The sequence below is a fragment of the Talpa europaea genome (genome assembly GCF_964194135.1).
Source record: "Talpa europaea genome assembly, chromosome: 9".
NCBI classification, from domain to species: domain Eukaryota; kingdom Metazoa; phylum Chordata; class Mammalia; order Eulipotyphla; family Talpidae; genus Talpa; species Talpa europaea.
The window spans coordinates 113,531,807-113,556,880 of NC_140076.1; the positions used below are offsets into that span (position 1 = coordinate 113,531,807).

At 59.0% G+C, this 25,074-nt stretch overlaps 1 protein-coding gene across 1 annotated transcript; it reads left to right on the forward strand.

The window, feature by feature from the left end:
• Window positions 1–3,631: 3,631 nt before the first annotated feature.
• PHGDH (phosphoglycerate dehydrogenase) lies at window positions 3,632–24,210 on the forward strand (the record flags this gene model as incomplete). The annotated part of the gene is made up of 12 exons (XM_084243109.1): window positions 3,632–3,769; window positions 9,691–9,842; window positions 11,432–11,497; window positions 12,768–12,822; window positions 12,904–13,002; window positions 18,259–18,391; window positions 18,788–18,936; window positions 20,113–20,265; window positions 21,737–21,869; window positions 22,057–22,187; window positions 23,002–23,239; window positions 23,982–24,210. 12 exons carry the CDS (start codon window positions 3,632–3,634, stop codon window positions 24,134–24,136), a joined length of 1,602 nt encoding a protein of 533 aa, XP_084099235.1. The 3' UTR covers window positions 24,137–24,210.
• Between the last annotated feature and the right edge of the window lie 864 nt (window positions 24,211–25,074).

The following is a 25,074-nucleotide window of genomic DNA, read 5'->3' on the forward strand; positions in this document are numbered from 1 at the left end:
AAAACACTATTTACTCACGCGCTTGCTGAGGAGGTTTGATATTTCTCCTTATATGACCCATGAAGTTTCAGTATACCCATGTTGCCCCAATTTGCTTAAGATTTCTTTTGTACAAAGACAATATTTATATGCGTTCTCTTAGGAGTCCGTAATTTGTTTTCTTTCCAGTTAGTTAAAGACTTTACTGAGAATTTTGCTCTCAGGGAAGTTTTGTTACAAGCTTAATCTGCTTGCACAGACTTTATAAAATTATACTTAATTATCCAGAGTGACAAAGGTTTTAAGAGCAAAGTATTTATTTCTATGACAAGGTTCTCAGACACCTAACCAAAGATCTGAAAGCTCCAGAATGTAGATCATTGAACAGTTTACCAAAAATCTGACCACGGTTAAAGAATGTTCTTGTCCCTCACGCAGATAAAGAAAAAAGTAAATTTGGTCTTCCATAAGTACACTACTGACATCAACTCAAATTATTTTTCTGTGTTCACCAGAATGAAATCTCACTGGGAACAGAGACTGTTTGTCTTGTTCAAATCTTTTTTCCCCCTGGCACACTCAGCAGCCCTGGGGCACTACAGAATCTCCACAGAGAAGTGCTGTCTGATGCATGGAATGAATGATTGCATGAATGGAAGCTAAACAGTGCTGAATGCACTCATTTGTATATATTGCCTTTTTTAACCCTCACAACACCCTTATGAAGCAAGCCCTGTCCGATTCATCCCATATTCCACAGAAGAAACCTGGGTTTTGGAGAGGCGGTGTCATATACCCCTAGGTCCCATTACTAGTAATTTGAGAAACTGGAATTCAAATCCAGATGTGCCTGTTTTGCAGATGACAATTCATGATTTATGTCTCAAAATACCTGTTTTATTACTTAGGATGGGAGTTTCAAAATCACATCTGGGCTTCAAGCAGAGAATGGGATCCCACATACCCCCCTGCTTTCCTGCACTAACCCTGTCCTCTCCAGGAGAGCTGGATCTGCCCCCTGCAGCCCGGGGGTTGCCCCCACACAGGATGCGGGAGACTGAGCTTTGTGAGTGTCTAGATCCACAAAAGAGACAAGCAGAGGCTGGCTGGGATTGGCATGGGGCCCTCTTCCCGCTCACCATGAAAACGCTCTCAACCCAAAGGCTGAGGCCAGGCAGGAGTTGCAGCTCCAGGGCTGGAGAGGCCAGAACGACCTTCCTAATACTTCATTTCCAGGGGGGCCGAGTTCTGGGTTAACAAATGGAGGCAAGAGCACAAGGCGAGGCAGGGCATTTCTCCTGCGCCACCACGATTATCAAAGCAAAACCCCTTAACTAGTCACAGATGCTGGAGATGGGGCGAGGGCAGGGTGGCGAGGGCAGGGTTATGCGTTCCACTAGCAGCAGCCTCAGTTCAGCCACATATTTAATCCCGTAGCGTGGAAACACGACTCAATGTATCGGAAGCACCTTTGGAGTCAAGTCTAAGTCCCTTCTCAGGCTGAGACTGCAGGAGCAGCCCCCACCCTCTCTGCACGTCCCACATCGGTGCTGCGAGGCTCTGGGTCTTTGCAAATGGCGCTTATGCTCTACCTGGTTACTTGCTGTTTGACTCCAAAAGGCAGATTATGTGTCTCCATCGCGGCATCCTTGATTTCTCAGAATGGTGCATACAATGGGCCTCAATGCATCAGCTCAAAGGCAACCTCTGGGAAGCAGCCGTCCTGGAGCCCGCCTGGCTTCTGTTGGTGGGTCTTCCTGCCTTCCGTCCCGAAGCTCTTCAGCGCACCTCTGCAGGGCCAGCACTGGGCTTTAGTGCCTTTCTTTCCACGAGAAGAGGCTGTTTCATGTGTCATCACATCCTCAGTGTGAAGCCAGGGTGTGTGGCTCATAGTAGGTACTCAAGAAATTAATTTTTGAATGCAATCTCTTCTGAACCTCCACAGGTTCTGGGTAGGCACCATCGGAGGGATGTGATGTTGTGTCTTTGATTTTAATGAGGAAGGAGACGTGAAATGTGCATATCACATACATAGGACACCAGGCAGCACAGCATGGAGTGATGCTACAGAAATGAGAAGAGGCACATTGCTCACTGCCTTACGGTGAAAATTATTACACTCTTATTTCAATGTAGAAGTGGACTCTCCCCAGCGATTTTCTTATGGGTTTATAAGTGTCTTTCATTGTATGACGTGTATCTACGTTGAAAGTAGGTAGGACAGAAATAATAAAGAATGAAAATAAGGCCATGGTGTTGAGCTGTAGAAGGAATTCGGATTGCAAGTTCATCAGGCTCCTAGAAGCTCTGCTGGGGGGGAGGGCGGGCAGCGTTTAGAGGTAGCAGGGTTGACAGCTGAATAGAAGCAGAGCTTGAATCTGGGAAGGAGGTGAAAAAAAGTGTAACACAAATGGGTGTTTTTCTGGTGCCTTCAGTGATCTCTGGCCCCCCAGAGGTGCTGGCACCTTCCAGATGAAGAGACCTGGACACTCACAGGTGCTGAGATGCCAGGCCATGGAATCCTCCCAAGAAGTAAACAGGAAAGACAAATTGTTTTCTTTCCCACTGGCAACATTTGGTCTAAAATCTGTCCTGTGCCTACAAATTCCCAGCCTAAAGACATTAGTGCTTTATGTATGGATACTGCACTGCTCCCTAGGGTGAGGATCTTAGCAGGTCAGTTTTGTTTACTGCACAGGACAGGGGCACCCCTGGTTAAGTGTGCGCACAAGTCTACACAACTGCATTCTAACTCACCTGCAAGCACTCCTGTCTCCACTGCTGGTCCTGGACGGCCTTCAGTAATCCAAAGCGAAATTTTCCATGTTCCCATAAGGTAGGGCATGAAGAGCCCTTTTGTCCTGGGGTTTAAACACAATGGAGTTAAGAGCCAGGAAGAACTCTCTTGGCCAATGGGTAAATCAGACCAGCCTGACACCTCATTTCCTCTTTCTTTTTCAGATCCAGAAAGGAAGTGGAGGAAGAAAACAGGGAAAGTGAATAAAAATTCTGGCCGCTCTAAACGCATGGACCTGGCTGTCTTTGAAATTCGTGGGTCTCATTGCCCCCAAACATTTGGAATTAATTACTGCTTTGTGAGGGCTCAGAAAGTTTCCTCCAGATCCTAACTTTCCGTGTCCCAGTCTCTGCTTGGGCCAGAGGAAAGGAACACGTTTTGGGGATGTTCCAGCCCCTTCAGCGAGCAGCCTCTGCCTTGTCCTACCAGGGCGCTCAGCCAATGCTGGAGGAAGCAGTAAATGCGCGCTTAGGAGCAAAGATGTGAAGATGAAATATTCCTCTCACGGTGACAACGCGAGTGTCTGTTTGCCTCAGATATAAATCAGCCACTCAGCGCAAATGGTGCCTCCGGACGCTCCCCAGGTGCAGGGAAGGGCCTTGGCTGAGATTGAGAAATTCATCGCTGGAGAATAATAAAGGAGGCGGGTGCGAAGGCGCAGACCTCGGGGAAGGCGGAGTCTCGGGGAGTTGGAGCATTTCTGCCCAATCAGAAGGAGACGGTTGGGGGGCAGATAAAGGGGGAGCGGCCCCACTCTCCGGCCCAGTTGCACGCGCCCGCGCGCCGGAACTGCCTGCAGCCTTTTTAGGTGCTTCTGCCCAGGAAGCGCGGGCGGTCCCGAGGCCCCCTGCAGCCATGGCCTTTGCAAACCTCCGGAAAGTGCTCATCAGTGACAGCCTGGACCCTTGCTGCCGGAAAATCCTGCAAGATGGAGGGCTGCAGGTGGTGGAGAAGCAGAACCTGAGCAAAGAGGAGCTGATCGCCGAGCTGCAGGTGAGTTACCCGAAGAGCGGCGAGGACGAGGTGACACCCTCCTCGGAAGCAGGCTGGCCGCCGGGGCCAGGGGCTAGCGCGCGCCCCCCTCTGCTCCCCCCCTGATGCACGCGTCCCGGGGCCTCCAGAGTTTGGGGGTCGGGGGAGGGACAAGCCCGCAGCGAGCTGCACCGTGCAAACTTTCCGTTCGGGGTGCAGCCGCGTGTCTGGCGTGGGCGGCCTCCCGCGGGCACCGCGCAGCGCGGGCAGCTCCGGCGGGTCCTGCGGGCCGGCCCGTGGGATGCCGCGCGCCTCCCCGCGCCTCCGCGCGCAGCGGCCGGGCAGCCGGCGCCGCCTCTGGCCCTCGCGGGGGCACCGGGGCAGGGCGCGGCGTGGCTTCCTCGAGGGGAGCCCGGAGACCCGCGATCGCCCGCGCCCACCCTTCTCGGAGAGCCCGCGGGTCCCGGCCCGCCCCGTGGCCCTGGAGAGGCGCGCGCAGGAAGGTGCCCGGCGCGCGCGGCGAGCGCGGCGCCCGCCTCTCGTCTGATGCAAGACCGCCGCGAGTTTCACCGCCCCTCGGCCTCCGGGGAGGGCTGGCAGGAAAGGGGGGGCGGGGGCGCCCCGATCCTGCGCGGTGGGCCGGGAGATCCCCTCCCAAGGCGGCACGACGCCTCGCCTGGGGCCTAGGGGCCGGTGGTCCCTTTCCCTACGCCCCCCGGGAAGGCGGTGTTTCTTGGGGAGTCTCAGGAACAGATGGGTTTGTTGTGGCATCGAAGCGCACACGGTTTCGGCTCTTTTTCTGGCTGGGGAGTCTCCGGCGAGGCTGGATGGGCAGATGCAACCTGGAACCGCGCTCCTGGGAACTTTCCTCCGAGTTCCTCAACTTCTCTGTTCTGCGCTCTCGGGTCTCGCCCCCACTCGCCAACCCCCACACCCCTCCGGCCTCCCCCTAACCAGGAGCGAACCCAGTGCGGCCCCGCCCCACCCCGCCCTCACCCCCACTCTGGCCCAAGGGGGGGGGGGGCTTCAGCTGGGCCACCACCACGTGGCCCTCGAAACTGCTCGTGGCCCCTTGTCTGCCTTTGTGGCCTGCTGTGCTCCTTCACGGGTCCCTGCGCACCCCAGGGTGCCGCCCACCCCGCCTTCAAGAAGCTTATGGGCTCCCTAGGGAGTGCTGGGGTCACACACTGCACAGCCTGTGAGGGAGGAGCCCTCAGCAGCCTGGCTCAGCCTGCTCTGCTGCAAGAGAGTAGGGGTGACGGGCCTGCAGCGGCTGGGGTGCCCAGGACCTGACCCTGGACGCGTGGGCACCGGCCGGGAGGCGGGCACTCCCTGGTCCCGCTCTCCTGTGGACGCAGCAGTGGCCAGCAGCGGCCTTGGCTGTGGGCCTGCAGAAGCTGCTGGGTCAGCTGTGACCTTGACCTCCAGCAGCCCACCCAGAGTGGCCTGGACTTGGACTTTGTCTTTCTTAGGGAGAAAAAGAAATTTGAGGGGCACAGAACTGATAGAGGAGGCCTTGGCAGTGGTGGAGGGCGAAGGCTGGGAGTTGGCCTGTGGGTGCTGGGAATCCCCAGCTGGAACGCTGGGGACATTTTAGAGGCACTGAGAACTCCTGGCCTGGAGGAGGCCAACCGGGGGTTCCTGGCTGGCCGGCCCTGTGAGGCTGTGTAGGGACGCCCGGCCTCGGTTCCCCTGGCAGCTCGCTGAAGGGCTCTCGTATTCACTCTGCCTTTTTATTCTGCCTGGAGATGTGTCTGGAATAGTGCCTCATCCCCTCCCGGGTTTAAATCTTTTTCATACTGAAGGGACACAGCACAGCCAGGCTGCGTTCCAGCTGCTTAGTATTCTGAGCAGACACAGTTCCCTCTCTCGCTTCGTGGTCGGGAAGCATAATCATCGCCCCAGTGGGGCAAGTCACAGCTCACTAGCGGGTAATGAGGTCCGTTTAGTGGATCACGATCAGTAGGTAAAAAAGCGGATTAAGAAATACCAGAGAGCAGGGCAGGTAACCTGGGAAGATACTGTTGATTGAAATTTGTTTCAGAGACAGGAGGAGTTTTGTGTGTGTCTAAAATCAAAACTTCAACGTGTGTTTCTTGCTGGGGACTCAGAGATTTGGAAAACACTGACTTGGGATAATAAACATCTTGCTGGGGATTCACAAAGCTCATTCTTAGCCCACCCTCTCCTCACACCTGCAATAAAAATAAAATGCAGGAACCTTTCAATCTTACTACACACCTGTACACACAAGTTTCATGACATAGCACCTGTATTGTGTGAGGCCTATGGCTGTTTTCTTCTGCTCTTTAAACAGCAGTTGCACTGCTGGTCAGAATCATCAGGCATTTGATTTATTGAAGCTCGTTTCTGTCTTTATCTCAGAATTTTTAGAAAGATAGGAACACATTTCTACGCAAAAGTCCCATTTCTTGAAAGGCTCTTAAATAGTAAGCCCAGTCTTTACACTAGGATTTCATCTGTAGACGTTAAATAACCACTTACCGAGCAGAACACACGCACAGTGCAGAGCGGCCTGGAGAGTTTCTAGAACTTTCCCGAGGTTTAAGTTAGCGGCATCAGCGATACTGGAATCAACTCCAAGGCCAAACCTGTCCTCCCTAGGGGGGTCGGGGGAGAAAAAGGAGCAAGTGTGAACCTGAGGGAGGGAAAGTGTTGCACTGCTGAGCTAGCCAGTGTGTTGGGAGCAGCTATGACTTAGCAGGACAGGGGCCTGCTGCTTTCCAGCCCTAAGGCTGCTGGGGTGTGGGAAGGGGAAGGACAACCCCGTGCAGGGAGCGGGTCCCACCCAGTGCTTGTCTGCCTGCACCCAGGCGCATTCCCACCCTGGGGTGCCAACAAGGACCCCCGCATGCTGGAGAAAGTCAGAGTCAGCAGGCCACACAGAGGTGCACAGGGGAAGGAGCTGCCGCTTGGAGCCATGGCCTGTGACTTGAGAAGAGGAACTGTATCTGGGGGTGCAGGGGGGTTGAGGGGCCAGCAGGAGAAAGAAGGTCACGTAAGCATTCAAATGTGTGCTGGCTGAGGGAATCAACTGCTCAGGTGACTGAGTGAAGAACCAAATGGAGGCTGAGACCGTTGAGGGTGTGAGAGGCCTTGAACGCTGGTGAACTTTGACCGCACGGCTGCCTGTTCCATTGCGGGGCCGGGGTCTGCCCACGGGAGTCTCCGAAGGCAGACTCCTTGCTCTGGAGGGGCTCGCTGGGAAGGTCAGTCTATGCTGGGGAGACCATAGGCACGTCCCTAACCTGGCGCGCCGTCTACGACAGAGGGGTGCTTGCTGATGCACTCTTGCTGCTTGTCCTCAGGCCTGCAAGAGTGGGGTGCACTGCGGGGGAAACTGCACCCTCCTCCACAGCCAGTCTGACCTGGGGAGACATTTTTTAAGGTTTGGGGAGGGTGGTAGGCAGCGCTAGAGAGAGCATCGAAGGAGGCCTTACCCGTGGGCCCCCCAGGAACGCCCGTAGAGCATCCTGAGCAGAGCTGGGCCTGAGAGCAGCTTGATACTAGGGGGCAAGTTGAGAAGCCGGGCTCTGGGGATGGGTCCAGTTTAATGCCCCCCTGTGGTGGAGCCCTGACCCTGGGTCCCTGGCTGACCACTTCGAAGGAGGCTTACGCCCGCAGGTTAGCTGTGACTAAGGCGCCATCGATGGACAGGAACGCGCCGAGAACAATCTCGCCCACTGCCAGTCAGCCTCCACTCGCCCACTCTGGACACTGCTGCTCTGCTTTCTGTCACCAGGAGGCCTGGAAATCACCACTCTGTAAACTTGATTTCCTTGATCTAGTGTTTCCGAGTCTTTCTCAATCAGGGGCTACTTTGCAGTCCTCGTGGGCTTCACCTTAGATCTTCGCTGCTTTTCACCATTCAAAGCATCTGATTCGTAGGAAGTCTTCAGCACTCTGGGGGTGATTCCTTCTCTGCCGTACATGTTACAAGGCGCTTTCTCCCAGCATCAAGCCCATAACTTGCCTTTTCTAGTTTATGGCATCATTTTCCACGCGGAAATTTAATTTCTCATGGAACCAAGTTTGCCCCTGTTGCATTACAGCTCCTGGGAGTTCCGCCCCACCTGGGGAACAGTTTCTCCATCCTGAGTTCATAGAAATACCGTCTTACACCTTCTCCTAATGCGGATGCCTTAGCAATCCTTTCATCCCGCTGCATGTTCCCGACTTTCCTCCGAGTCGGGGCGAGGACTGGAGCGCCGCCGTGCAGCGTGGGCGCCCGGGAGGTGCTCGGGGAGCGCTTTGTGTGCACCAGGCCAGAGAGGCGGGGCCCATGGGGAGGGAGGAGAAAACACAGAAGAAGCCTCTGAAGGCATAACCTGTGCCTACAGGTCATCAGGTCATAAAATGCCCACAGGAGACCCAGCGCCGTCAGAGTGGGGACGGCTGCATGGGAAGCAGACGATACAGAAGCAGAGGGAGGAAGTGGTCGGCAGGGACAGGTGCTTGCTTTCCTGGAAGAGACATTTCTTGCCCAGATAAAGGCCCTTGTGCTTGGCCAGGCAGGGGGTCCTTTCCTTTGGCGGGACAGAGGGCAGCGTCCCCTTACTGCGCAGGCAGTGGCTGATCTTTGGCCGGGGACTGGGGGTTCAGAGCATCCTCCAGACACTGCCCGCTGGGTGGTCATCCTCGCGGTGGCTTCTGCTTGGTTCCTCCCACCTCTCGGTGTCCAGTCCTCCAACACTGCGGGGAATGCTGGGGGCTCTTGAGGGGCGGGGCTGAGACCACCTCTTGTCAACAGTCTGGCGTGACCCCTCATAGCTGGCACCCCGTTAAGGGAGGAAGAGATGAAAAGGGAGGGGGGAGGGGAGAAGGCACCTTTCCTGGCTTCAGGCTCCTCCTAATCTGTGAAATGGGGCTGGACACGCGCTGGAAAGTATGGTCCAGTGTCACATTGGAGGTTCTGCTTTAGACCCGGGGCCGTGGAAGGCCTCAGAGTGCCGGGAGGTTCCGGCATTCAGCTTTCTGGGGTCAGCCCAGCCCCTGGCGGGTGAGGAGGCGTGAAGCACAAGCGCCTCCCCAGAAAGCCTTTTGCCAGCTCTCGTGCGCGGTGGTGCCAGGGCCCGGACCCTCAGATCTGAGCCCTACACGGGGGCGGGCATTGCCTCCCTCGTCTCCATCAGAGGAGGTAAATAGTTCTCTGCTCTTTCTCCACCGAACGTGTCCAGACTTGTTCCCAGGCTCGTGCATGCTCAGCACGGTCTGGGCCTTTGCCCGAGGAGCAAGACGCCTGTGACCTTTCTGTCTCTGGGACCCACGCGGTGGGAGGGGAGAGCGGGTTCTCCCGGGAGCCAGCTGAGCGGTCTCAGGAAAAGGCACAGACGGCAGCTGCTGGGTGTCAGACCCAGCTGGGGTACCTGCAGGGCCACCTGCTCACCTCTGTGTACAGATGGCGACCAGGGCCAGGGGGCCGGGTGAGTGGTGCTGCAGTAAATGCAGGAATGTGTGTGTCCCTTTCGCATTTTTGTATTTTTCGGGTAAGTATCCAGAAATGGGATGAGCAGCTTGACCTTGAGTATTCACTTCATTTATTCATGCAGCCAGCCACGCTTATTAGTGCTTCCCTGTGCCAGGCACAGGGTCCCACAAGGTAGAACCAGATGCCGCTGCTCCCCAAGTGGGCCCGTGACTGATGGAGGAGCTGGTGTCCACGGAGCATCTCCCAGGCCCTGGGCCTGGCCTCTCTCATTTCCTCCTCTCGCAGATTCTCAGCTCGTAGTGGGTGGGGCTTCGGCGTGCACCCAGGCCTGAGTAGTGGTGGGGCCTTTCAGACCGTAGACCTTGCCTTCCTTCCCCTGAATGTGCCCACAGTCAGCCAGCGGGCAGGAACGCCCACTTGGCGCAAAGGTGCTGGCCTTCAGAGGTCTGGAAGACCAACTTGGTGAGCCCAGATGTTTGCTCTTCTGCCTCAGGACTGCGAAGGCCTCATTGTCCGCTCGGCCACTAAGGTGACTGCTGATGTCATCAACGCAGCAGAGAAGCTCCAGGTGGTGGGCAGAGCCGGCACAGGCGTGGACAACGTGGACCTGGAGGCCGCCACGCGGAAGGGCGTCCTGGTGATGAAGTAAGTGGCAGGGGCAGCCAGGGGCAGGGTGAATTCGGAGGCCTCCCGGGGCAAGAGGGAGGGGAAAGGTTAGAGACAGGTGGCAGAGAAGGGCTTCCAGGGAATGCCTGGTCTAAGTTGGGTCCTGAAGGTGGGGGAGGGAGTCAATGCGCGCAGCTTGGGGGACCCACTTGTCTGACATTCAGGTGCTCTTGGTTATTCCAGAATGCTCCACAAACTCACCCCACAGTGTTTGCATGTCCGCAGCCTGGCTGGGGAATCTGAGAAAGTCAGTGAAGGTCTCTGCATTCTCGCCTCCCGTGCAGCCCCCTCCCTGCCGCCCCTGCACCCCTCCACCGCCGGCAGTCAGGCCTGCTCGCTCTGCTCTCCCCTCCCCGGTGGGTGCGGAAGCCCAGCCTTTGCTGGTGACGCTGTGCTCTTTCCTTCCTCGGTTCGCTGCACCCTCTGGAACAGGAACCTCTTCTTTTTTGCTCTGCAGGGGCCACAAGGCAAAGGGCCCCCCGTGAGAGCTCTTTCTGTAGAAACCCTGGCACACATGCCTGCGTGCCACTGCCGGGGACGCACTCCGGCTCCCTTCTCGCACAGGCATCGTGTGGTGAGGTCACCCCCAGCCCACCTCGCCTCAGGCTTTTTCTCTCCTCTCAAGACCTTCATTGTCTCCAAATCCTTCTCTCCCCTTCCCCCTGGGGGGCAGAAGTCAGGCGCCCACCTTATGGCTCAGTTCTAGATCCAGCAGCATTCAGGGGTGACCCACCTGTACTCTGTCCCAGACCCAGAAGCAGCGGCCCTCCTGCCCCTCGTCCCCAGAGACCCCGTGCATCCAGCCCCATCCAGCCGGTGTCCGGACAGCCTGTGAGCTGGGCCAGCCCGGCAGCCGGTGGCCTGGTGGACAGCTGGGTTCTGAGAATCCTTGCATCTTGACTAGTCTTTTAAATAGCATCTCTTTTTTTTTTTTTCTCCCCGTAACCTTCATCTCTAGAGATGAAAGGACCCAGCAGGGAAAGGAGGTGGGTGAAGGTGGGTGAACAAATGATTCCCCAGAAGGAATCATTGGTTTGTCTCCTCTGCCTCCTTCCTGCGAAGTGGGCAGAGCTTTGCCCTGTGGTTAAGGGGCGAGGGACCGTCCTCAGTTGGTTGAGACGGAGGCAGAGAAGCCAGACAGGCGGAGATGAAAATTTCAGCCCCGTGGCTAACAAAAGCTGGGGAGGCGGCTCCGCAAGGCGTGTGTGCTCCGGGCCGCCCCGGGGGGCTCGCTCTTGTGCCCCGCAGCAGCAGGCTCTGGACGGAGGGGCCAGAGGAGGGCTGAGTCACGGAGGCCCTTCTCTGCCGTGGGAGACAGGATGTGGCAGAGAAGCCAAGTGAGTCTCTACCAGAGGTCGCTCTGCTGGAAAGCGAGGCTGAGCAGAGGGGGGGTTCCTGGCAGGCCCCGGGATGAGGGCGGGAGCACATCCGAGAACCCAGACGGGGGCCCGGGTTGAGTTGGTAGTAGGAACCGGGAGCTCATGGAGCAGGAGGAAAAGCACAGCGGGTCAGGGCTCCAGCCTGGATGTGTCTGGACCACTAATCTCCCCTCTCCTCTTTGACCGTAGCACCCCCAACGGGAACAGCCTCAGTGCTGCGGAGCTCACCTGTGGGATGCTCATGTGCCTGGCCAGGTAAGCCCCTGTCTCCCCAGCCAGTCTCTCTCGTAGGCAAATTATAATGACCTCCAGGGCCAACAGAGAAACTTAGAAACATGTTAGCCTGGCGACGGGCAGACTGGCGAGGACCTTCAGAGACCCCTGGCCGCCCATCGCTCTGGGTCTGGCATGCAGAGCCCAGGTGGCTCTGGGGTTCAAGTGCCCGCAAATCAGGGAACCCGGCTGCTTGTGAAATGAGCCCCTGCCAAGGCCTGCAGCCAGAGGACGAGCTGGAGCTTCTCCACAAACGCGCTCCTGAAGCTTTGCCCAGTTCACCCCTGAGGTCCCACCAGCCTTGCTCTCGCAAGTAGATGGGGCTGAAGCAGAATGCGGGGAACAGGGTCTGAGCGTCTCCCTCCTGACATGCTCAGATCTGCTCACACGCTCTTGATTTTGCGCCCAGCCGTCATGTGATGCTCATGGGCCTTCTGGGTGGGTAACTTCATGACCTTGGCATGGATTCACCCACTTGAATTTGGGTGATGCGGACGAGGTGCTGAACCCAGAGCCCTGGGGAGCTGTGAGCATGGAGGCGTTGAGTGGGGCGATGTATGTGCAGCAGTTGAGACATTTCTTGTCTCTTCCCTGATTTCTGCTTCTGGAGAAGCCTGGATGACCTTGTCCCATGTGGCTTATCTGACCTTCTGACCTTTAACTTTGCCCTGACTTCTTCCAGAAAACACCGGGCGACTCAGTTCCTTGTTAACCCATAGGACATAGACTGTGTGTGGGGGGTAGGGGGCAGGAGGTGGTGTGGATGTCACAAGGTCTGCCCTGTAGCACCCACCCACCTCCTGTCTGGCCTGAGACCTTTGGGACTTGAGAACCTCTGGGAAGAACAAGTAGTCGGCCGTTCCTGGATACAGTGGAAGCTGCCGGAGGCTGCGCCCCCCATGGAAGGAAAATGAAATCCTTGGCCTATTGGAGCATTTGACGTCATGCGTCCCTCGGACCCCCATCTTGTTCTCAAACCCCGGAGGACCGGCTATTATTTTGTCTCTCCTGGAGCCTCAGTGATGGAGCTGGAATCAGAACTTCCCCCCGACTCCCAACTGCGAACAAACCCCAGGGCTCCCCAGTCACGCTTTCCGAGGTGTCGCCTCCACTTCCCGCCTGGGATTCTCCTTGTTTCTGCTCCCGAACCCCAGGCCCGAGTCAGCGTGGTTCCCGGCATGACCGTCAGGCCTCCGTTAGCCTCCCTGCTGCCCGGGGCCTGGCTGCCCGCTGACCCCTTGTGTCCTTGCAGGCAGATCCCCCAGGCCACGGCGTCGATGAAGGCCGGCAAGTGGGAGCGGAAGAAGGTGAGCCCCTGGCCTCACGTCGCCCACCCGGCCCGGCCCCCGGCCCCCGCGCGGGGCTGATTGAGGCTTCTTTGGTTGCAGTTCATGGGCACAGAGCTGAATGGGAAGGTCCTGGGAATTCTCGGCCTGGGCAGAATCGGGAGAGAGGTGGCCACCCGGATGCAGTCCTTCGGCATGAAGGTGAGAGGGGGCGGCCCCTTTGACGTGGGGCTTCCTGCAGTTTCCGGAATCCACTTTGCTCAAGGCAGCTTGAAGGCTTTGTCCTTGGAGGGTCTGCCCCTCCTGTAGCGCCTCTGGCTAAATAAACAGTGAAGCCAAGGCGGGCAGGGATGCTGGACTCTAAGTCAGGAGCTGGTGGAGGCACCTCAGTGCCCAGGTGGGTAACTTCGCGAGTCCCAGTAGGGCACGAGGGGTCTTGCATCCTGCTGACCTCTCCTGCCCTGACAGAAGGGCCTCCTTGTTCGGCTGTAAGAGCAAATGTACAGCCTTCCCACACAGCCGTCGGCTCTCCATCTTCTGGCTCTGCAGGGCGGGAGATTGGAAGGTGATCGTTCTAGTCCCCTCGGTGGCTGAAAGATGTCATGCATTTCTCAGAAATCACCCCTGGCTCCTTTATCCCCCAGGGCCTTTCATTCTATTTGCTCCCAACCTTCTCACCAAGGGCAGGTCATCCTTAATAGCAGCGCACCCCTGAGACCAGTCGGGGAGTCTATGCAGAGGGGAGAGGGCACTCGGCTAAGGGAAGGCACCCACGGGGGTGCTCAGAAAGCCAGGGAGACAAGCAGAGGACAGCCTCATGTTTGCTGTGGCTTTGGGAGGGGTTACGGGTGCAAACTGCAGCCAGGAAGCTTTAGTTAAACATTAAGGCCAATGGGTTTGAAATCATTTTCCCCCTGGTCCCTCGCTCCCTCTGTTTTGCTCATCTCTCCCACCTTCACTGAACTGGAAGGACCTTCCAGATGAATCCTCAATCTGATGTTGATGTCTGGACTTGGAGTTTTTGCTAAGGGCTCCCAGCACATGGACATTGGTGGGGCCTCGCCCCTGGGAAGAGCTTCCTTTGCCTCCAGGCCCCACGCGATGCCACGTCAAATCTACTAGCGGTCATTCCCGACCCTCAGCCCTGGGGCGAGCAGGCCCCAGGGGTTTTCCAGAACCCGAGAGTGCAAACCAGAGCTCACCGTCTGGGCAGGCGAGCGGCCACAGCCGCAGAGAGCACTGTCCTCTGTGCTCATCGGTGAGGGATCAAGGTAAAGCTTTAGCTTATGGGAAGTTCTGGTGCTCTAAAAGCAGGGGCCAGGGGTTATGTAAACTCAGAGCACACAAGCCAAACAGGTGAGCGTGTCATTGATGACACACACACTCTGGGACAGATGTCAGAATCTTTGGTTGCCCCCTTCCCCAGGACCTACAGCTCATCCAGTTCTTGCAGCTCAGGAACATTTGCCCAAGCCCGCCAGCCTCTGGCAGTAACTTAACCCACCTCATTTCCTTTTGTTTGTTTGTTTTTTTAAGTGAATGTGTTTATTTTTTAATTGGACATCCTTGGGGTTAGGATAGCAACCTGAGCTCGGTGCTAAGGGGGTAGTATCTGGTGGCAGATGGTACAGGAGATTGCAGGGCCTCCCTGCTTTGCCCACACTCTTAGCAGCAGCGGGATGATTTGGGACTTAGCGCAGAATCAGGGCCTCAGGGGTGTAAGAAGACTGGATTGTTGGGGCATACCAACAGGAAATTTGGCTGGAATACACGTGGGCCCCAAAAGCACCTAACAAGTATACCGGGTATAGAGGCATTGATAGAACACTTGTCGGGGAGGAAACTTTGGCAACATTAAAAGAAATACAACTTCCAGAGCAAGGAAGGTGACGTTCTTCAAGCTCTGTGCTACAGGACTGTGGGCAGTCATGGGCCGTTCCCTGTGGCAGCTCTGGAATCAGACAAGGTGGTGAGTCAAGATTCCTAAGAAAGGGTTTTAAGGCACTGGTCGCTGAGCCTAGTCCAGACTGGGAGCCAGATTGAGGACCTTCAACTCCCTGAAGGCAGAGAAGTCCTGCTCAGTATGATGTGGGCCCAGGGGGCACCAGCAGGTGCAGCTGGAGGGGACAGAGCTACAGACAGAGCTGGTCCCAAGTGGGATGGAGGCCTTGGGGGTGAGGGGTGAGTCTCCATCACGGAGCTGCTCCCGGGAGACCGGATAGCCAGCAGGGTGGTGGGGCGGGCAGAGAGCTAGACACAGATACCCTCTAAGGCCCCATGTGCCTCTAAGCATCCTTCACCCCAGGCAGCCAGCTTTACCCATGAACTGGTCCTCGGCAGTGAGTACACGCCGTGGGCGCAGGGAAAGGTGTAATGTTAAGGACTGTGGTGTGTTGGAATGACCTGGTGTGGACCATAAGGCACAGTGGACGCTGCGTGGTTCTGGTTCTGGCAAAACTGCAGAGCATGTGACATCATCCTGCTCATCCCCCATCCCCGGCGGCTGGGGTCTTACCCTGGGCCCTGACCTGCCCAGGCTGTGAAGCAATGGGAAGGCTGCTAATGGATGATAACACCTGGCCCCAGCCGGTTATCAGGATTCAAGAGCTGACCCTGAGTGTCACAGGAGGGGTAGGGGGTGGCTTCTGGTGCTCAGATGTTGCTTTTTCCTTCCCTGCTTTGTGGTTGTCTGGTCACCCAGGAAGGGGTGTCTTCGAGCTTAGCTCTGCTAAGGATTTTAGCCAGGGGGCTTCCCTAATGCCACCTGGTGTGGAGAGACCCCCCGATGCCGGCCCTCAGCCAGCACGGCTTCACCTGAGGGCACAGGTGAGGGACCCAGACCATCCCTGCACCTGCTGGGGGTCTTAGCCATCCTGGCCCTAGTGTTGCTGAATAGCAGCTTGTAACTGGGGAGACGCCGCTCACCCAGGCTGGCACGTCCCCCCTGGAGCATGTGGACAGGCCCGGGCAGGAGCGGAGGCTTGTAATTTCTTATCAGGGTTTTCTGCAGGAGACCAGCGTCTCTTAACAGTTGCTTTGTGGTCAGTGCTGTTAGGGATCTGACATAAGCCCAGCGGGTGGACGTTGAACCCGAGCCGCCGGTTGTCACGGATTCTTTCAGGTCCTGCTGGTGTTTACTGAGGTCTGCTGTGTCCCGGTGAGCCCGCCGGGGCAGTGTAATTACGCCAGGTTTACAGATAAGGAAACTGAGGCCCAGGAAGGTTCCATCATAAGCTCAACAGGACTAGCGAGTGGTTGAAGATAACAGGACTCATGAGTGGTGGATCCAGCTCAGACTGCCCCCTGCTGCCCTTTGCCCTGCTCCGCCAGCCCCGCCACGGTCCTGTGGGCCACCCAGGCGTCCCCGCTCGCACCCCTCAGGCTGGGCGCTGCAATCCCTGCTGTCCTGGAGCTGTGATCGTCAAATGTCCCAGAGCCTCAGGTTCTAGAAAGGTGCCTTAGAGTTGAAGGGGGCCTGAGAGACAGCAGGTGGTGGGGCTCTGGACCTTTGCCTCTGTAGCTGTGAATTGATCTGATTTATTTTGGGTTTCTGTTTAAGATTGGATTGTGCTGGGGGAGAGCAGAGCTCCAGTGCCCCACAGAACAGTTGGCTCTGGGATACAGAAGCTTCTTCATTGGAGGGCCCCGTGCTCGAAGGCCGCCTTGCTCTTCCTGTGCCCTGCTGAGTCGGGGGCCCTGGAGCAGGTGCCCCCCCAGGCTGCCACCTGGGACACGAGCAAGGAGGCGACCTTGGAGTACCTTGAAACCTCTTAAAACCTCTGCCTGAGTTAGGTCTCGTCTGCCCCGGATATTTTAAGTGAAAAATGAGAGCAGGGGTTTTCGCAGCCGAGTTCTTTCCCTGCCTTGCCTGCAGAGACCTTGCACCTCAGAGAGGTGACTCGGGGCTGACCCGCGTGGAAGATGCTGATCTCTCTCCATCTGCTCCTTGGTACCCCGGGCCAGCTCAGCCTGCAGACCGCAGCCCCTGCTGCTCTCGGCTCTTGAGGGCCCGGGGCACCCGGGGTCTGTGAAGTCACCGCATCAGGCTGGGCTGGGTGCCCCTGGGTGCCCCGTCCTCTGTGCGCTCCACGTGAGAAGCGCGTCTGGGTGCAAGATGAGTAGGGCCGTTGTCCTGCTGCCCTGGAGCCCGCGCAGAGAGCCGGCTAGTAGGAGCCGGGCAGGAGCCCTCCCCTCTGCACGCCGCGGTCTGCCCGCAAGGGGAGCCGGTTGTATCCAAGGGGAAAAGCCGCGGGGGCCTGCTGCCACGAGCGTAAGGACATGGGGGACGCGACCTCTGACCCCAGGCCCCCGACAGAGGCTGGTGTGAGGTCCACTGGCTCGCCGCGCAGGCGGATGGCGTACGGCGTGGGCCGCAGGCTGCTCCTCACCCGTCACCATTTCCAGCTGCTTCTCCCCAAGGGCTGGATTTGATGTCGAAACTCTCGCTGCTGCCATCAACTGTGAAAGTAGCTCTTCCGTATCCCCAGGCTCGCAGGAAATGTGACCCAGGGGAAAGAGTTAAAAAAAGGAAAGCATAAAGGAGAAAAACACCTCATCCCCACCCCGAGATAACCCCTGGCGCAGCGTTAGGCGTTTCTGTTCTTCCTGGTGGTTTCTGTTTCATCCTGGCCGGCTCCGTCTTCTCCAACATTCCCTCTTCCCCGCCAGCAGCTGGGGCCCTTGAGCCAGCGCGGCCAGGCCCGTGAGCTTTACACCCCGAGTTTCTTCCGAGTCTACATTCCTTCTCAGCAGCCCCAGGGGGGCTCCTCTGCTTTGGGGGCCACCTCCCTCCCCGCTGACCCCAGCCTGGGTTCTTCCCAGTCTTTCCTCCTCACGGCGCCTGTCTGCTCCCCTCCCACACCGGCCTGCTGGAAGGGTCTGTCCTCAGTCACCTGCGCCTCTGCGCGCTCAGTTACGCCTCCCAGGACTAGATGCATTTACATTTTATTAAAAGAAACGTTAAGAGAGGGGGGGGGGCCCTCTCCCCGCTGGTACGTCAGGGCAGTATCTCGCCCTGTTCCCCAACAATGAGGCTGCCTCTCCCCGGGGGCCCCTCCCTCTCCTTGTCCCCTGCCCTGCCTGCTGTCTGGCGCTGCGGGGTCTGCAGCAGCCGCCACTCTGCCTCCTTTGCTGCTTGCACCCCGAGACCACATCACTGCCCCTCCTCCCTCACGTGGGCGCCCGGCTCCCAAAGGGCCTCCAGGCTCCTGCACGGCCACTGGCCCGAGCTGCTCTTGCACCTGCTTGCGGTTAGCGTGGAGGCAGACAGGTGACCCTGGACCTCGGGCCCTGCCCCCCTGCTTCTGAGCAGAAAGGAGGGGCCCCCCATTGCACTGTCATCAGCGGAGAACTGCTGTCTGCGAAAGGTTGTCGCAGCGGCGCGTGGCCCATGGTGCGCGCCCGGCACGGCTGCCGATCCCGACGGCTGATGCGGGCTCTCCCCCCGTCTCCCCACAGACCGTAGGGTATGACCCTATCATTTCGCCCGAGGTCTCGGCCTCCTTCGGTGTCCAGCAGCTGCCCCTGGAGGACCTCTGGCCTCTCTGTGACTTCATCACCGTGCACACGCCTCTCCTGCCCTCCACCACAGGTAGGGGCACGCGGCAGGCCGGCTGCAGAGGGGCAGGGCAGGCCGTCTTCTGGGGGCCGAGCTTCACGGGTCGGGGAGCTTTGCTGGGCGGCCCTGCGTCCCGAGGGGTGAGAAGCTGGAAGCACGCAGCGCCGGGTGAATGGGTGTGTGTGACCCATGACCCCAGGGACATGACTGCAGGCCCTTCTGGCCCCAAGACCCCCATGAGAAGATCACAGAGGCCTCTGGGATGGTTCTAGACCAATCTGTCCCCATCCAGGACAGGAGCAGCCGAGGAGAGACTAGTCCTGTGGGAGGGGAGCCCTCGGGGGAAGGGCTGGTCCAGGGAGGGGTCTCCCGGCCACTGCTGGCCGTGGGGCCGGGCACCGCCGCTGCAGGACGCCCCTTCTTTCTCAGGCCTGCTGAATGACAGCACCTTCGCCCAGTGCAAGAAGGGGGTGCGCGTGGTGAACTGCGCTCGGGGCGGGATTGTGGACGAGGGCGCCCTCCTCCGGGCCCTGCAGTCCGGCCAGTGTGCGGGCGCCGCCCTGGACGTCTTCACGGAGGTGAGTGTGTGAGGCTGGAGGGGTGCAGGGAGCAGAGGGGTGCAGGGAGGAGGGGTGCAGGGAGCAGAGGCTGGGGGGGCCAACTTATCCAGGCACCTCTGGCTTGCTCTGTCCCAGGGTAATTGGGGGGAACTGCCTTGCCAAAAATAGCCCCTTGTGGTTTGAGAAGCCCTTGCTTGGTACACAGCTGCCATGCCGTCTTCTGCAGAGCTCAGGTTTTAAACAGAACCCTACTCCTGCCCCCCGCCCCCCGCTGCTAATCCTTCAGGGGAAGCCAGAATAGCCAGGCAGCTCTGAGGGGAGGCCTTGGGCCAGGAGGCCACAGGCCTCTGAACAGGCCTGTGAACCCCATCGCAGGAAGCCATCTCCCCAGCTCCTCTGCCTGTCCTGTGCGCCCTTTCTGGAGACGGGGGACACGCCTAACGGTGGACATGCCGCCCAGCCCACCCCGGGTCATCCGCAGCTCTCCCTCTGCCCACGGCCCCCCGCCCGCCCCGGCCGGCGCATTGGAGATGCGTTTCCAACTGAGTCCTGTCCCGGGCATCGGAGATCCCGGGGGAGGCGCTGGGGCCCCGGATCAGGCAGTGGGGTTGCCAGCCGCCCTGGGAGGCCCGTGGCGAGCCCCTGGCCCCCTGAGCCCCCAGCCCTCGCTCTCTGTCCCCTGCCCAGCACATGCGGGTTCATGCCGAGCCCCCCAGCCCCCTACGAACCTGCAAGCTCTTTTTCTCTGGGCTCTCCCTGGCGTTCTCTCGGGGTCTCGCCTCTTCTGTAGTCACGCGCCCTCTGGTAGCCGGCCTCCGCCGCTGAGACGCGGCCCTTATAGCCCTGACTAGGCGCAGGTGTGCACACGTGCTCACGCCCACGCCGTGCTCCAGGTGTGCACAGTCAGGCACGCCTGCCCCAGGCCCACACGCCTTCTGCGCTAACAAGATCAAGGCCGCAGAGGTCAGTTGCATAAAAACGCCGATGGACTTCATTTCCCCTGCAGGGGGTAGCATTAAGCCACTTCATGGCTGGGGATGCTGAGGCTGAGCCAGGTGGAGATGTGCCCCGAGGCACGTACGTAGGAAGTTGGGGAGCTGACATTCGCCTCTGGCCACGGCTCTGCCCACGGCTGCGGTGGAGCCTCCCTGAGGATGCCGCCTCCCTCACGCCCTGGGGTGTCCCTTCCTGCAGGAGCCACCAAGGGACCGAGCCTTGGTGGACCACGAGAACGTCATCAGCTGCCCTCACCTGGGCGCCAGCACCAGGGAGGCCCAGAGCCGCTGCGGGGAGGAGATCGCCAAGCAGTTCGTGGACATGGTGAAGGGGAAGTCTCTAGCAGGGGTGGTGAGTACCTCCACGGGGGTGGGGGGGTGGGGGCCGGGAATGGTGACAGGAAAGAAGATCGTGGTCTCCCCTGGAGCCAGCCCTGCGGGTGGGGAGGTGAGAGCTGGGGCCTGGCAGCGGGAGCAGCTTACCCCACCACTTCGCCTTCTGCAGAGACCCTGGGTGCCTTGTCTGGAGAAAGGCCTCTTTGTTCTTCACCAGCCTCAGGAATGAAGGAGGGGGGAGGGGCGTGGCTGGAGATCATGGCCGGGACAGGCCTGTGGGGCAAACCCCTTAAGGGGCACCCTGGGTCCTGGGGTTCACCTAGAGAAGCAGACCTAGGATGAGCCCCCACGTTGGGGGCACCACGGTCAAGCATTTTTCTTTTGCCACCTGCAGGCTCTGGTCCAGCCAGCTATTTTGGGGCCTCTCAGCTCTGCCGCTAGCAGCTGGAGCGCTCTCGTCCACCCCCTGGCTTGCAGCTCCTCCGTGTCCCCCTGGAGAAGTCGGGAGGAGGGGGCCCTCATTCTGACCCCCTACTCAGAAGGGCTGGGGGGATCCTGCCACTCAGCATGCTCCCCACATCACAACTCTCTTGCTTTGGTGAAAACAGGGAAAGAAACATCTGTTTTCTTTTTATTATACCTCGTCGTTGCTTGTTGGATTTGTATCAAACCCCAGGTTTCAAATTAAATCCTTCTTAGCTGGTTCTCTTGATACCCGTTGCCGCAGTAAAAGTGGCCAATATTTTAATTCAATTTAAAATCTAATATATAATTTGATTTTAATAAAAGTGGCCAGAGCATCTTGAACAACAAAATGGGATGGAAATGGTGACCCAGGAGAAGCTGGCTGTTTTCAAGCCCCAGGTGGGGGTCTAGCTGGCCAGGCCCCAGGCGTATGGCTTTAGGAGGAAATGTGGGTCCCCCTGACTGCCCAGCCTGCCCCGTGGTGGACTCCACAGAGGTCAGTGCTCGCGGGCCCAGGATAGGATCATCCAGTGTGTGAATCAGGCTTCATAAATAGTGATATTAGCGATCATGTTAATACCTTTTTTAAAAGAAAATTAACACAGGAAATAAAGGTGGCAGCAAACTCGGGGTGCCATGTAGGGAGACAGACCACTGCACTTGCAAGCGGTCTGTGGCCTCCACACATCTCGCATTAGAGCCCTCTTGCTCTCCGGCTCTGCACCCCTCGGCACTGCAGGGGCGAGTCTCCATGGAGACTGTGAAGGTGGGGCCGCCTCTGTTCCCCCCAGTTCTGGCAATTTGGGGTGGTGGCGCCTTTTTTGCCTTTTCTGGCTCCACAGCTCCCCTCCGCTCTTGGAACAACTTGGTCTCCCCCCTGCAGAGCCCGCAGCAAGGGTGGCCTGTGCCTTTTGCTCTCCATGTGGGCAGCATTTCAGCAACGAGGCCTGAGTTGGGGCCCGAGTCCATCGGTGTGTCCTGCCCTCCCTGGCTGACCTCATCCCGCCCCCCTTTCTCGGCAGGTCAACGCCCAGGCCCTCGCCAGCGCCTTTTCTCCGCATACCAAGCCGTGGATTGGCCTCGCAGAAGCTCTGGGGACACTGATGCAAGCCTGGGCCGGGTCCCCCAGGGGGACCATCCACGTGATAACGCAGGGTGAGCTGGAGGGCAGTGGCTTTGGTTGGACTGAATGTCCCGGGCGGCCTGATTCAACCCCCACTGGCTCTCACCTTCCAGAGGAAACACCGGGGGTGGGGCCCCCAGGGGAATGAGGAGCCCCTGACCTCCTGCCCGTCCTGAGTTCGTCAGCGACCAGTGACCTTAGGCGGCTTCTCGGTCCCAGGCACGTCCCTGAAGAACTCGGGCAGCTGCCTCAGCCCCGCGGTCATCGTGGGCCTCCTCAAAGAAGCCTCCAGCCCGGCGGATGTCAACCTGGTGAACGCCAAGCTGCTGGTGCAGGAGGCTGGCCTCAACGTGCGTGCACCCCCTTCCCCTGGCATGTGTCTTCCCGCATCTGCAGGCCCGGGACAGCCTAGTGCGCCCCGAGTGGGGGGCCTGGGTGCAGAGCGGCCCGGGGAGGCAGCTGTCACTCATCCAGTGCCTCTGGGTGCTGCCGTGAGCCTGTGCTCGTGGGGGTGCTGGGTGTCGAAGTGCTCTGAATGGAAATGGGAGCGGCACCCCCATTTCAGAGCTGAGGCAACTGAAAGCTGGAAGCCAGGAGATGCCTCTTTGCTTGGCCTCTGACTCCCTGCGCAGGGCTCCTTTCTCTCTCCACTGACCTCTGGAGCCCACCACGGGGCTCCGCTTTCTGGATCTTCCCCCTCTGGGCCAGCACTAGGTCCCGCTGTCCCTGCACCTTGGGGCCTCCCTTGGGTATTAGCTCTGGCTCCCTTTTTAGATGGGTGCCTGTCTTCAGCCGGTGGCAGCTGGCGGACAGCAGGCTCTGTGTCCACCCTCCCTCTCTTTGCTCCATCACCCCAACAGGGCCCTGAGCCTGTGGGGAAGCCAAGTGATAGCAGGAGGGGCCGGCGGGGTTAGCCCAGGGGCCAGCCTGCTAACCCCGCCCTGCCTCCTCCCTCCCCTGCAAGCTTGCGCCTGCACCTCACAGATCAGTACTTGTCCCCCGTTTAGGGAGGCGGCCGACTGCCCCAGGAAGCAGACTCAACCCTGAACCTCCCCCGGCCCTGGGTCGCCGATGGCCTTGGGCAGGCCGCCATCCTACCGACTGGCCGGGCTGGGTGTGGTGCGGCCAGGAGGATTAACTGTGCCTCTTGCCTTCTCTCCGCAGGTAACCACCTCCCACGGCCCTGCTGTGCCAGGCGAGCAGGGCTGTGGAGAAAGCCTCCTGACCGTGGCCCTGGCAGGCGCGCCCTACCGGGCAGTGGGCCTGGTCCAGGGCACCACACCCGTGCTGCAGGCACTCAATGGAGCGGTGTTCAGACCAGAGGTGCCTCTGCGCAGGGGCCTGCCCCTGCTCCTGTTCCGGGCTCAGCCCTCCTGCCCGGCCATGCTGCCAACCATGATCGGTGAGGAGGCCTGTGGGGCTGGGGGTGCCCTGGGGCGGGCAGGTGCTGGCTAGGGCTCGGGCCTCCTCCCTGCCTCGCAGGGCACCTCTGCCCAGCACGCCCCTGCCTGGAGAGGGTCTGCAGGCCAGCTCCCGAACACCAGGGTGGCAAGGGAGCTCGGTGGGAAGGGGCCTTTTCTGAGGCCGCAGAGCAGTGTGATGGGGTTGGACCCAAGAGCCCTACTATGTGCCTCACTGTGAGTCCCCGATTGCCATGTCACGTGCCCGCCTGGCCCTGCCTTGAGCCAAGTCCTGAGGGCTCAGAACCTCCCTCGGGGGAGGGGGCGGCTCCCTTGACACAGCGAAGCCTGCCAGGGCCTCCCAGCCCCCGCAGTGCTGGAGTCCTGGAGCACTTCCAAGTTTGGCCAAGAGTGTGCCCACAGCCTTCCAAGCAAGGCCTTGGCTTCACCCTCCTTGCCAGCTGCCTGGAGAACTTTCCCCTACTCGCTTTGCTTGCTATTGGTCTGCACGGAGCCGGCCACTAGCACAGCAGTGCATTGCTCTGGCTTTGCGGCTGGGCCTGCCCGATGGCCACCTGCTCCCAGGGGGTCTCTGGATTTCCAGGGAGCTGGGCACATGCCCTGCTGTTCCTTTTATCTCAGCCCTTTACACCGTCACCCCCATGGCAGCTGAACATGGCCTTGCTCCCAGCCCCCGTGTCTCCTCCCCCTCTGCCCTGCCAACCTGGGTCTCTTCTGCTCCAGGCCTCCTGGCAGAGGCGGGTGTGCAGCTGCTATCCTACCAGACGTCGGTGGTGTCGGACGGGGCAGCCTGGCACGTCATGGGCATCTCCTCCCTGCTGCCCAGCCTGGACGCCTGGAAGCAGCACGTGGCGGAGGCGTTCCAGTTCCTCTTCTAACCTTGGAAGTGGCCCCCGGGGCCCACCTGGGGGACTTTCTGAAGGAACCTGCCAGCCATGACCAGCAGGGAGGGGAGGGCCCCATTCCTGGGGCCCACACACTGCTGCAGGCCTTCTCTGACCCCAATAACCACCTAATAAAGGCCCTGCCCAGACGCTCCGCCCCTTGTGTTGTCATTACGCAGGCGGCCACCGGGGGGCACCTGCAGGCAGCCGGGGCCCTTGGCCTGGGCTGCAGGAAGGGTGCATGGGAAGGTGGGGTAGGTGACCCAGCCTGAGTGGGTGCTCTGTGGGTGCTCCGAAGATGACCCCTCTCCTGTCTCGGCTTATTCAGATGCATTATCACAGGAACAAAGCTCAGGCTTGAGTTTCCTAGGGTATTTCTGATCCCTTCTTTCTGGACATAAATATGCACATTAATAAATAGAATGTAACAAACATGAACGGCAAGTGCACAGGGCTCAGTGCTTTGCCTTAAAAGGAGGATTCACACCCAGCCTGAGACAGCCCGCGGGAGGGCAGAGCACAGAAGCGCCTGCAGCTGGTGATGAATTCTGAGCTGGGCATGGTGTCCGCAAGGAGATGCTTGGGAGCTCCACAGGGGCCAGAGGAAAGGTGTTCGCAGGTGCACATGAGCTGTGTGAGCTGGGCAGCGTGTTACTTGATTAGAACAGGTGATTCTCACGGATCATGGCAGAATGGCCAGCCCCAGCCCCAATTAGTAAGGGTTCCCCCAGTGGTAAGGATTGGTACCTCCCGCCATGTGCGTCTGTTTTTGAGGCTCCCACCCAGGCTGAGCAGGCCTGGCTTGGGACAGCTGGTGGCACCGGCAGGACGGAGCCTGCGCTTGGACTCGCTTGAGCTGGGAGTGAGCTAAAGGTCACCAGGGACTCCACCTGGCTGGACAGGTGCTTGTGTCTGCAGTGGGCGAGATGCGG